At 35.6% G+C, this 13,570-nt stretch overlaps 1 protein-coding gene across 1 annotated transcript; it reads left to right on the forward strand.

Annotated features, from left to right (window-relative positions):
- The first annotated feature begins 30 nt into the window (after positions 1-30).
- Positions 31-13,290, forward strand: LOC132193936 (beta-alanyl-bioamine nonribosomal peptide synthetase ebony). Its single transcript, XM_059614911.1, has 15 exons — positions 31-227; positions 7,201-7,474; positions 7,745-7,987; positions 8,253-8,558; positions 8,780-9,056; positions 9,221-9,391; positions 9,466-9,662; positions 10,516-10,617; positions 11,335-11,419; positions 11,486-11,704; positions 11,765-11,921; positions 12,014-12,139; positions 12,308-12,445; positions 12,658-12,841; positions 12,902-13,290. Exons 2-15 carry the CDS (start codon positions 7,208-7,210, stop codon positions 13,037-13,039), a joined length of 2,610 nt encoding a protein of 869 aa, XP_059470894.1. The 5' UTR covers positions 31-227; positions 7,201-7,207; the 3' UTR covers positions 13,040-13,290.
- Positions 13,291-13,570: the final 280 nt, after the last annotated feature.

Raw genomic sequence — 13,570 nt, forward strand, 5'->3', positions numbered from 1 at the left:
GCCGCATTGTATATAAAAGGGAAGAGTGCCGGGCTTGGAGCCTCCAGTCGGCGCAATTTCCTCCGGCCTGTTTGCATTTCGACTCAAAGTCGCGGTCATTGGTGGTGCACCACTTCAACTTGCACACAAACAAACGCCAACTTTTACCCAAGAGCAGGAAACACGTCGAGAAAGAGACGTGCAGGTCTCCTTCAAAAAAGGGCTGCAAAGGAAGACTCGTAAATTCCGTAAGTAAAATTTTCTGTCAGAGTGGCGCAAGAATAGTGACATTTTCTTGATTTTTACCCAAATTTTTATTTAATTACAAATTTTAATGGTGATTTTTAAACCAAATTAACTGAAAAGCAATATAATTTAAAATATTAACAAAAAAGGAATAGTTTTGAATTTTTTTTCTTTTGTTGTTAGATTAAGAAATTTTGACGGAAAAAAGTATATCCGCTTGATAATGCCACTCTTGGCTGCATTGCATGTCCTTGCTGCTTTAATTTTTTGTGGCATTTCACGCCGTCGTTCACTTTCTTCAAACGGATCAGTTCAGCCGGAATTGTATGCATGTTTTGGCACCAATCGACTTTTTTCAATCGCCTTGGGTTTAATCAACGATTCACTGAACTCGTAAAGAAAGTCAAGCAATTTGGTGAGATCAATTCAAATTTCTCAATATCATCATCATTCAAAAGTGACGAAAGAAAGTTGCTCGACACAATGGAAAAGAAAAAATTAAAGTAATTTACTTTGTAAAAGAAAACTATTTTATTGAATAGTAAAAAAATTCAGTGTGGATAAAAAACCAATTCAAATTGTACGTCTAGACGTGTAAGCCATTGAATTTATTAATTAAAAATAACGCTTTTCATAAACTTTTTAATGTTCTGCCATTTATAAAATAAATACAAATAGCCAATTACAATCCAACACCAACAGTAATCAATTGTTTTGAAGTAATTTTTAAATGACTTAATGTTATCATTTTAGGTTTCAAAATTATAAAGCGTACTTGTTTTTTTTTTATTTTTCAAATTTAGCTCTCAATCACTCGTATTTATGTTATATATCAAGATTGGTACAGACGCAAATACATGAAACAACTTAACCTGTAATTAGACGAGTGCAAAATGAGTTATGCATTTATACAAAGAGAGCGTGTGCCGGCCACACTCGGCCACATATTATTATCTCAGTCTGGAATTATGGGTTTTATCGTTGAGGCTTGCAAAACCAGACCACTCGAGTGCAGTGACAATAATTGCCGATTTAATTTCACTGACTTTACAGAAGCTTGCGATGTTCATTCTGTGATATATGGAGCAGCAAGGCCTTTTATTAATTATTGCACAAATAGAGACACTTTCCTTGGGTATTGCTGAACAAATCGCTTTTCTATTAACCTACATCACTTGCCTTTGGATTTAAAACTAATCTCTTTCCAAATTACATAATTAACGTATTTTTAGATCAATTGTTAGTTTACTTTTCTGGCATTTTAAGCGATAGGAATTATATAATTGTTTGTGCCTTTCATATTCCCTCGAGGAAAACTTACTTTATATAATTCACTTCAGGGAAAGGAAAGCCATTCTCCATAATAACGAGTGCAATACCGTAAATATAAACATGACGAGAGACAATGAAATCACAAATTATATATACTGAGACTGTTCCGTAAAGTCGCAATCGATGGGATTTCCTTCTAGCCATAGAGCTCTCTCGGACGCTGCGTCTGCAACTCTCATCAATTACTTGATTGCCGAGGTTAATGCCCTTCTCATAAGTGCGCATCATTTTTTCCAAACACTTTTTTTTTTAATTTTTCGCCGTCGATGTTAATCTGCTGTAAAGTGTTAAAACTTTTTTTATGGCTCCCGCACAAGGCCAAGCTCATTAGTTTCGATCATCAACTGACACACTGACACGTTTCCCCGCCCGAAGCGAGGAATTCCTTCCTAAATTATATAATATGAATGTCCCGAGACGACTTTTTTTATAGCTTTTGACTAATGGAATAGAATGGAAAATTTCTGGTTTTTGGTAGTCAAATATTATCTCTCACGTGTCACTAATTTTACCACCTGCGTCTGGGACAGAAGATTTATAAATTTGTCGGACAAAACTTCACTCTTGTTATTCAAAATGCGTCGTAGATTATTGTCTCAAGATATATATTCAAATCTTTTTCCTCTCTGAAGAGAACCAACTTCTTCTCTGACGCACTTAGTTATAGATGAACCTGCATCTCGGGGTTTTATTAGGGCCGTTTCTTCGCGGAAATTCCCCACAGCATTTTATTCTTTGAACTGGTCATAAAAAGGAAAAAATTCCCGATTTTTAAATTGATGATGGAATCACTGACCTATGCTTAGATGAATTTGAACAAATTAATTTATAAAAGATCAGCTAAGGCTTCATTTTCTTAATTATTTTGAATATTTATTCTTCTCAGTCCATACAAAAAATTGTAGCTATGAGAGATTTATAATTGAGTGGAAATATATATATATATATATATATATATATATATATATATGTAAAACTTTAAAATAAAAGTGGTAGAAACCAAGAATAATTTAATTTTTTCATTCTAAATGTATCTAATTATATGATTCGTAGGTTATTTAAGGACTTGTTATTAACATGATGGTCAAATCACGTCTTCTATTGTTGTTTATATTTGTCCTAATTGTTACATCACATTGTGTACATTCAAGTGGTAAAAACAATTTATTTGAAATGAAAGGAATTTTTGGACAAAATGCCTTTTGAATAACGGTGGTTAAAATTTCCAACTGATTTGCAATAATAGTCAAAATTGATCCCATTGTTGTAAAGACTGGATTTCTCTTTGTCAATAAGGAGATATATTTCTATTTGTTAAAATCATTTAAAAATAAAATGGCATATAATTTTTTTACATTAATTTTGCACTTTTGGCTTCAATTTTAACATAGAGATTGAGTGATTATAAAGAAAGGGAAAAAGAACTTTTACTGCTGCTAAAAAACCAGCTTTATTTAAAATAAAAGATCTAAATTATTCTTAAAAACAACTGCTGCCTCACTTATCTCAACAATAATCATTTTGATAACCCTTTTGTAATAAAAAAAACTACACCACTATTCCAGCTGCCAATTTTTTTTATGCAAATTTGCGATTACTCGTGGTCAATAAAATTAGATCAGTCGACGCCCGTGTCTGGAAATCCATTCACAAGACGCGCAGTGGCTCATAAAAAACCAACCACGACTGATTTCTATCTCTATTTATTGGTCGCATTATCTTATTATTGTCGGTTCAGTTGTTACTTTTATTACCCTGACGACGACACTTTCCTTCTAGCCAACCATAAATATATCTTAAATAGCGTACATACGAATTTTTAGGCGGCAAAAAATGGCAAGCCTTGGGTCGGAAAGTACTTAGTTTTGCGCCAGAACAAAACGCAGCCGTTTCATTCCTTGAAAGGCGAAATTCGCCTTGAGAGCTTTTCTTGTGATTTGCAGCAGCAAAAACGCTCGCCTTGTTGAATTCCAATGACCTGTATTATGGAGTGGCAGGTGCAAAAAAAAATAACATTTTATAATATCACCCAATTGAATGAACGATCCAAAAGATTTGAACAGTTTATGCTAGTTTTGTGGGTGGCCTGGAAATTATTGGAATTTGTTTATTTTAGAGCAAATTCGTATAATTGAGAAAAGTGCGGAAAGCAATTAATTTCTGCAAATAACTATTTTTAAATTCATTTCTGCTTCGAGACAACTAAAAGTATAATTTGCAGCACTTTGCCCCTTGTTAAAGTAAGTAGTGCAGACAGCGAAATCGCCACTGTTTTGCATAAACCTTGCCACGGGTGTTGTGATTAACTCGTACAACAGCACCGCGCTTTTTATATCGCGTGCCAGCAAAACAATTACATATATGATTTTTAAAAGCTCAACTTTCATATCGAGAGTTAACAATGAGCGTGTATTTTTTATGGTGTCTGACTTAACTCTTTTATCGCATTCTTTTTTTTTCAATTCAACTGTTTTACGATCAAGATCAAGTGCTTAATTATAAGTTTCATGAAGTTAAAATGAAAATAAATTCTAATAAATTCTTTAATTCTCTATCAATAAAGTGAATAAAGTCTTTGTGATTATTTAAATTTCAATTAAAACCAAGATTTATTTAGCTTCTAATAAAGTTTCTAAAGTTTATTTAAACTTCAATCAGAGTTAAAAATTCCAAGTTCAATTGATTACTTTGCAGCTATTTAAATTTATGGTACATTAAAGGAAGTTATTTATTTGAATAATTATTCATTATATGCTTGTTTATTAAGAATATCAACAAGTGCTTTTATAGATTCAATTTTTTCAGCAATTATTCCTAAAAATTTCATTTGGTTAAAGATTAAATTGTTGATTAAATTTCCAGCCAAGAGATTGATTTTAAAATACGAAATGAAAGAATCATAATTGTACAAAAAAGTTAAGTGCAAAAATATTAAATTAAAAACTTTCTTAATTTTATTTTCTTTAATGTAAGACAATCAAGTTGCAATTAAGTAGCACTTGAAATTTTCATAGAATAATAAAAAAAAATTATCTTATCAAACTGGTTTATCGTAAATTTACTTCCCTTCTCTTTGATATTTCGTCGACGCCTCTGTATTTTACTCGACGTTTCAATTTAAATCGCAATGCAATGTTATAAAAAACACAAAGCGTTTTAACCAAATTCCAGACTTTTTTTGCCAACTTCTCAATATGACGATCTCCTTGAATTTCGCGGAAAGCATGTTGAGCGATGGCATTTCTTTTTGCAATAAAACACGTTTACCACGTCATACATTGTTTTTTGCCTCCGCACCAGGCTAATTTATGCGGTTCGCTTTGTGACGAATAAAAAGTACGGCGAATTAATTACTGCAAAACGAGCATATAAAGTGGCATCGATCGATATCCAATACACCAGAATTTCAGAGCAGGTTTTTCTACAGGAAAAGTACACAAAATTGAATACACCCTTTTGCGTCATTCGGACAAAAAATTGTTCACCGCAGAAATTCATACAAAATCACATGATTTGAAACAACTTATCGAGCATGAGATCAAAATTTATTATCCTTTTAAACTGACTGAATTGGAAATAATGTTAATCCCACACACACGCTCTTAACCTTTTCGAAAGGAGATAAAGTGCAATTTATTGATCTACATAACGTGCACGCTCTTTTCGCTTGATTGGCTTGATTGACGTGAGCGCAATCAGCGGGGTTGCCCCAATCGCAATTGGTTCGGACAGGAAGACGCACCTCGGACGAGCCAATTTAAATTTATTAACGTGTTGACGGGCACAAGTTTGTTGTCAAATTGTGATTGATTCACTCAAGAGGAAAATAAATTTGTTATATTAAATAATCAACAGTAGCTTTGGGGTCAGTTTAATTTTGATATATTATTTTATAAACGCATTTTTTTTAAAATTAATTATTGGTACTTCAAAATTTAGTCAGTCAAAACATAAAAAGTAAATTTTTGGCCAATGAACGAGGAAATTAATTATTTAAAAATTTAAAGTAAAAAAAATGAAATTGTAATAAAGACAATAAAAATTTTAAAGGTGAAATCTATTTCTTTTCTAATTTTAAGTTACTTAATTAAATCTAGTTGTCTTGAGAACGGATAATTTTTAATTTTAGGACTCTTTGAGTTTGGTAAATTTCCATTTTTAAAATAAATTTACAAAAACTTGACTTCTCTTATTGTTTAGGTAAAAAATAAAAACAATGTCAGCAAAAAAGCTTGCATGAGTTGCATAAGTTTTTTTTATGTTCTTCCTCTGCGTCCTGACTGCTGTTTGAAAAATGAAAGGGTCGATGGTTTGCATCATGAGTTGGCAATTTCGCAGCACCCACGAAAATTCGATCAATCCAAAATCCAAGGAGAGCAGCAGCGGAATATAATTGACTTTAACCGCATTACTGAATTCCAACTCATGGCCTCTCTGCTGGGGTCTCTCGTAAATTAAAGAACGCGCTTTTTAAAGGAATTATCGGAGGTAAAAAATGGCAAGGTCCGGTCGGATATCCTGATTGGAACATTTTTTCATCCAAAGTTTGGCCCCGCCGGAGGTGACTACCAATGACCTGCCACCGTTTTGAACGAACTGAATTAATCTCGCTCGCTCTATACTTTACTTTTAATAGTAATGATGGCGATTCCGTTAAAAAATCCAACGAAAAACGATGAAAAAAAGTACTAGCAAGGCCAACATCTTGCCCAACGTGCGCGACACCTCGAAAGATTTTTTGCAAAAAGTTTTGACTCAGCAAGGTGACCCACAAGAGAACTCAAGGAAATCCGATCTTGTACGCGTTTAATTTTTTTATTTGAATTTTAATTAGCCGCTTGATTTCCAGACTGAAGTTGAATAATATTGTCTCATCCAGAAATCGGATCACATCTCTTGTTTGCACTGAAATAAAAAAAAATAGATGAAGTTTGTTTGTTCAAAAAGGAAATGGTGTAGATAAGATTAGCTCACGATCGTCCCTTGCGCTATCAGCGTGACCACTTTGCTGCGGTTGTTTTCGTCCGGCTTTGAATAGGAAACTCCCAGGTTTTTTTCTCAATGTAATCAATTTGGGTAATAGTAAACGCGTGTTAAGGTGAACTGGTAAAGTCTACAACATTTTCTGAACAACGCCCATTTAATTCGATTAATGTTATTCTAAATTAATCAATTAACAAGGTTTTGCATGAGATGGCCAAACCATTTTTTTTTTGTCACCGCATTCACCGACCTGAATCATTAAATTTTAGAGGCTTAAAAAAAATACACAGACCGCAGCTCGCCTGCAGGGACACTTTTTATGTACGGCGAAACGAAGCGTTTCGCTTTCCTTAATTTTATTATTTTCGCGCCTATACCAGAAAATGTAGTGGCGCAATTTCATTCTTAGTATTCTCGCCATGCTCAATTAGAATTTTCTGTTGTCACAAAAGCGCATTCACCTTGGAATTGAAATGATTCTTATTGCTTTTTTGCGCACCGGCGCTTGTCAGTTCGCCTGCCCGTGACAAGTGAAAGAATATGCGCGAAAACGGTGGCACGAATTCCACTTTTTAATTCTCGGCCTTAAATTGTATTCTTCTCAATGATAAACCCACAACAATGTGTCGCATTAATCTGGCAATTTTGTTCACTTTGCAGTCGAGACATGGGGTCCATCCCTGAGTTCTCGATCCTGAAGGGCGACAGGCAGACCCTGCCGACGGGCCCTGATTACCTGCTGCACCGACTGTTCGAAAGAAGCGCCGCCGCCAACATTTGCAAGCCGGCTTTGTTCTCGGAAACGGACGCCGCCAGCCCGACTCACACCTTCGCACAACTGGACGCTTTGTCCTCCAGACTCGCCCGCGTCCTGCTCAACCAGCTGCACCGTCTGAAGGCTGAGCCCAATGCCGACGGAGACTTCATTGTTGGGGTAAAACTAAAATTATAATTGTTATAGATGCTATAGACGGGCGAAAAAAACTTTGATTTTGCTCCTGATCCTAAAAGTCGCTATTTAGATTCTGGTTCAAAATGAACTTTCTATTGAATTGTTTAACAGTGTGAATTTTACTTTTAATTTACTGTAAATTATTTACTTCCGACTGTTTTTTAATAAGTAACTTTACCTGGGCATTAACTCTTTTTCGTCAATTTTAACATGTTTATTAAATTCATGGATTTTTTACAATTTTTTTTTCAGGTGAGTTTGTCTCCCGGCGCCCCTTTGGTGGCCACACTTCTGGCCGTGTGGAAGATGGGCGCCGCTTACATGCCCGTCGAGCCCAGCGTCCCCATTCAAAGGGCCGCACACATTTTGGCCGACTCGAAGCCCCTCTTCGTGGTCGGCGAGACGAGAGCCCTGACCGAGTATGCCAACGTCCTTCTCTACCAGGACCTTTTGAACCTCTCCCAAGAACAAGTGGCCAACGCCATTCCAGACACAGTAAGAAAATTATTAAAAATAACAAAACTGAAAAATTAAAATTTTCTTTAATTGGTTTCCAATTCTCTGTCTTTCATCAAATAAAAATGTTAAATATTAAGTTGGAAAAGATAATTGCTAATTTAAGAAATTATTTGATAACTTTCATTTTTTTTTGCATTATTTCTTTTTGTTTTCCTCATTTATTTATTTATTCATGTGTATTATTTATGAGACATTTTTGAACAAAAATAAGTAAAAAGCAAAGTAACTTTCGCAATCTTAGGAATGTGTTCCGTGTGCGACGAACAAAGAGCCGCTGGCCGCCGTGCTGTACACCTCGGGAAGCACCGGAGCCCCCAAAGGAGTCCGTCTTTCGCACCGAGCTGTGCTGAATCGCCTCCAGTGGCAGTGGCGCGTCTTCCCCTTTGCTGAAGATGAGCAGAGTTGCGTCTTCAAAACCGCCCTCAGCTTTGTGGACTCGGTCGGAGAAATGTTTGCTCCGTTGCTGCAGGGCAGGGCGCTGGTCACTGTGCCGCGATGCACCGTCGGAAACCCCGAAAAGCTGGCCGAAGTCCTCGCTCTACACCAGGTAGGGGTTTTAATCAATTTCATATTTAAAATATTTTCTTTAAAAGAATAAAATCTTTTATTAATATCATGGTTTTGTTGAAAACTCATTTAAATATAAAACAAAACTTTAGCTTAAATAATTAGCCTTAAAATTTACAAATAATTTTGAATATTTTGTTACAAGGATTTCATTAAATTTGAAAATTTAGACTCGAAAATTTTCTATTTATTTTCATTTAGGTGAGAAGACTGGTGTTGGTGCCTTCGCTGCTGCGCGCTCTTCTGCTCGTGGCTCGGGAGCGGCCAAAGCTGCTCAACGGGCTGCGTCTGTGGGTTTGCAGCGGAGAGGAGCTGCATCTGGAGTTGGCCAGAGACTTCTTCTCCGCCTTCCCCAGTGGCTCGCACTTGGCCAATTTCTACGGGAGCACAGAGGTCATGGGCGACGTCACTTATTTCCTCTTCAGAGACCCCAACGATGTCGAGTGGGTCAAGCAGAGCGAGGCCAGAGTCCCAATTGGTCAGTCCTTTATTAATCTTTAAAATATCATTTTTAATTTTGTTGCAATTTTTACCTCTTCACCGTAAAAGTAAAATCATTTTCAATTCTCCGAATACCTCAATTAAAATTTCTTTAAACGTTAATTTTCGTCTCTTTTATGCCTTTTTTATTTGTGTAATTAGGCATCCCAGTTGAAAACACAATCATCTACCTGCTTGACAAGCAGTTCCGACCGGTCCTGGCCGGAGAGCAAGGTGAGGTTTTTGTCGCCGGTCTGAACGTTGCCAATGGCTACGTGAACAACAGAGATCCTACCAAGTTCGTTCCCAACCCTTTTGCCACAGACCACGCAGGTAAGCTTAAAATAATTCACAAAAAAGCTATTATTTAAATAAAATTTATTTTTTAAATTTAAAATTTTCTTCAGTTTACAGCACGTTGTACCACACTGGCGATTTCGGTCGCATCGTCAAGGGCAATTTGGTGTACGAAGGACGCGCCGACTCGCAAATAAAAGTGCGCGGGCACCGCGTCGACCTGTCTGAAATCCAGAAAGCCGTCCAGGCAGTTCCTGGCCTTGACAAGGTCATCGTCCTGTGCTACCAACCAGGCAGACCTGAGCAGGTTAGTTTTCAATTTTTATTTATTAACTGGAAGCGAAAAGAGCAAAACGATTTTATATCTTGATATTGCGGTCTCGCCTCGAAATTCAATCGGCCGCAACCTTTTCCTTTCTAATAATCCGAGTGCTCTAATGATCGACTCTGAGATTAACCATTTTTTTTCCTCTTTTTTTTGCGAAGGTCCCTCTTCTAGAGAGGGCAATGATTAATGAATGATCTGCCCTCATTTGTTGAACCACATCAAATTGTGCCCGCAGAGCAATTTGGTTTTATGTTTTGCCATTAATCAGCAAAATCTTTATTATTCCTCGCAAACCTTTAAGTACATAATATGACCTAGCGCTGTTATTTAGCAACACATTAATCTCGTCAAGTGTGCTTTCATTTGCATCCTACGGCGCAGTGCTTGTGACGGCTCTCGCCACACAAATTAAGCAATTCAATGGTGGAAAAACGTGTAGACCTTTTATTAGATACGCACTAGTTGTTCATATTGTTGCACAAATAGTGATTAAAATGTTAAAGAGTGTGTTAAGTGCAAAATTAGCATTTCTTGGCTAATTTAAAACATCCAAAGCATCGCTCATAAAAGTTGACACAACCTATAAAATTTGATTTCTGTAGCTTTAAAAAAACTGGTACCCTAAAAAGTATCCTTTTAATCATAAAAATATCATAAAATCCTTTTCCTCAACAATAAACCCTGGAAATTATCTTGGCCTTTTATTTTTTCCCTCGCGCAAAAAAAGTTATCAGGAGCTAAATCATTAAATTTTTAAATAATTTTGCCTTTTTTTCTTGGAAGAAATAAATTTTTTGTGATGTCTTATCAGAGAATGAACAATTGTTTGCAGGCGGTGTTGGCGTTTGTGACCATGGCTGCCGGATCCTGCATGTCCACCCAGCAGATTGAAGCCAGTTTGCAAAGGAGCCTCGCTTCATACATGATGCCTCAGGTGAGTTCTTCCTGCACCAAAATTAAATATTCAATCAGATTTCCTCACAAAATGATGAAATTAATTAAACGAATCCCCACTTTGGATCTGAAGTTGCAAAGTGCGTATTTATTACTTTTGTTCTATAAACAAAACATATTATTTTGCCCCCAGCCTAGACATTGATTTCAAGTTGTTTATTCTTGTTAATTACAATTGTGAAACCTTGACTCGAAAAATTAATTTTCGTCTCTCTTTTTCGCAATAATTTGAATATTTTGGTGTCATGGATTTTCAACAAGAAAATATGTTTCGGAGTTAAAAAAAAAAATATCTGATTTTACTCATGTGATTTTTATCTCAAGAACAGCAGTTTAATTAGGGTGGCGAAAGTCATTCTAATTTATTACCACAGAGCTGAATTTTAATAATGATTGTGGATAAAATCTGAACCGCGAGCACGTGATGTCCGTATTCGTAATGCGCTTATTATTTTCAATTTTTTTGTTGGAACGCAGGAGAGAATAACTTGAAACCAGTCTTGTCTAAATTAATATCAAAGAAAGAAAAAAATTTCAATCATTGACGTCAGAGACTGTGACCGAACAGAGCCACCAAAACTAATTATTTTTAATTGACACTAATTACCCAGTGATTTTTCTCACGTGATTTTTATACTCGCTTTCAATTCAAGGTAATCATTTTTTATATTAAATTTAAAATGTCTTAATCTTTCAGATAATTATTCTTGAAAACTTTCCTCTTCTCGTAAATGGAAAAATTGACAGACAACTCCTGCTGAGAAACTATGAGCAAAAGCAAGGTAATTCTGGGAGTTTGAAGCATAGAACAATTTTTTTTAAATCTTTATTTTCTTTTAATTTTATAGAAGAAAATGGTTCAATAAACGTTCTGCTAGACCTAAGTTCCTGCCCCGAACATCACAAAGAAGCTGCACAGGCTTTGCTCGAGACTGTCAAATCGGTTCTCGGAGGCTCCTTGAAAACGAATGTGCTCACTCTGGACGCCAATTTCTACCAAATGGGAGGAAACTCCCTCAATTCTGTCTTCACTGTAACCAAACTACGGGACCAGGGCTTTAATATTGGTAAAAATCAAAACATTTATTTGAATTTTTAATTTTTTAATTTAATAATCTTTATATTAGGCATCAGCGATTTCATTGCCGCCGCCAATCTGGGGGAAGTTGTTGAAAAAATGGGGCCCAGGAAAGTGGCATTAGACGTTGAGATGGACAAAGAAAATCGTTTCCCACAATACACAGCGCACATGCTAACACCAGAGCACAAGGACAGCGTCTTCAGGTAAAAATTTATGTGAATTTAAAGCGCCAATAAAACCTGTTCAACACTTACTTAATTCGGTGGCGCTAAAATTGTCTCATGAATTTACGCAGGATGATCGTGGAGAGTTTCTACCAAAAAGCCGACATTGAAAAATGGTTACGGCCACAGCTGCAGAGGAGCGACTACGAGATGCTAATCCAGGCCATATGGAAACCAGTTGTTGAGAAAAATCTCAGGTAAAACGTGACAAAATAAGAAAAAAAATTAAGTTGTTCCAATTATCACGTGCAAAAATTCGAAAATCAAGTTTTACTTCCTCATTGTGCATTATTAAAAGCAATACCAGTTTAAAAAAAATAAATAAGTAGTCTACTTTTTTTTAAACCGGGCAATTATGCTTTCAGCTTTTTGGTGAAGGACAAAGATGGGCGTGATGTCGGCGCTGCCTTAAATTTCGATGTTTACGACGAGCCAGACGTTGACATTGACAGCAGGCTAATGATTGTGTTTGAGTTTCTCGAATCCGTCGAGGTGCAAGTCAGGTAAATAAACTCATCGATTTATAATATTTATCAATCATAACAAGTTTCACTTTCAGCCTAAATGAAAGTGGTTTATTTCAATACCAAAACTTTGCATGAAAAAAAATGAATTAATAGTAATTAATGGAAAGCTCATTGATTTGTATTTTTTATATAATTGATTTATTAATCACTTTTACATAAATTACTGAGAACGTCTTCTTTAATTGCAGAGAAAAGGTTCTGCCGAAGGGCAAAGGGAAAGTGGTGCACAGCTTCATGATGGGCACTGAACCTGCATTGAGCGCCGCTGAAAACGTCGATGTCATTGCGTTCATGGAGGAGGAGGTTCTGAGACTGGCGCGCAGACGGTCCTTCAAGGGAATCTTCACAACAAACACCAGTCCACTCACGCAGGTGAGAATTCATTTTTGATAAAGAGTGAAAAAGAAAATTTGATTGAAAAATTCTTTGCAGCAACTGGGCTCAGACATCTTTGGCTACGAACCCCTTCTTGAATACCAAGTCAACAAATTTGTGGCTGCCGACGGGTCAATGCCCTTCAAAGAGGCTCCAGACTGGCAAATGGCCGTGTCGTGCTGGAAAAAAGTGTGAAATTTTAAAAGCGTTTTTATTTAATTGACGACTTTAATATTAATTTAGAGAGTACACATGACGTATAATTTTAGAGAAATCATATGTTAATTTAAGCCTCATTTGTGTGTTTCATTGTCACATTAGTTAGCATATCGATTGCACAGTTATTGACGTTTTTCAAATGTAAATAAAAACTATTATGTTTTATTGAAATAAAGATTGAAATAGTTTGTACAAAGAAATAAAGATTGCAGATCATTGAAACGAAATATTTTATAATGTATTTATTTATATACCTGCATTAAAATTGTTAACGCAGTGGGATAAATTTAAATAAAAATTAGTAGAATAAAAAAAATAAAATAATATTTGTCCATTATAATTTACCAAGTTTTAAACGATTAAAATTGCAAATGATTTTAGATTTAGAAAAAAATTATTACATACCTTTAAGAGGTTTGTTGAATTTTAAGAAAATTTAAAACAAATTTCTTTAAAACAGAAATATATTTTGACAAAAATTGGTTCATCACTTGAACAGTCAAAATT

Source organism: Neocloeon triangulifer, unplaced genomic scaffold (assembly GCF_031216515.1).
Source record: "Neocloeon triangulifer isolate White Clay Creek 2 clone unplaced genomic scaffold, ASM3121651v1 ptg000005l, whole genome shotgun sequence".
In the NCBI taxonomy this organism is placed as follows: Eukaryota; Metazoa; Arthropoda; class Insecta; order Ephemeroptera; family Baetidae; genus Neocloeon; species Neocloeon triangulifer.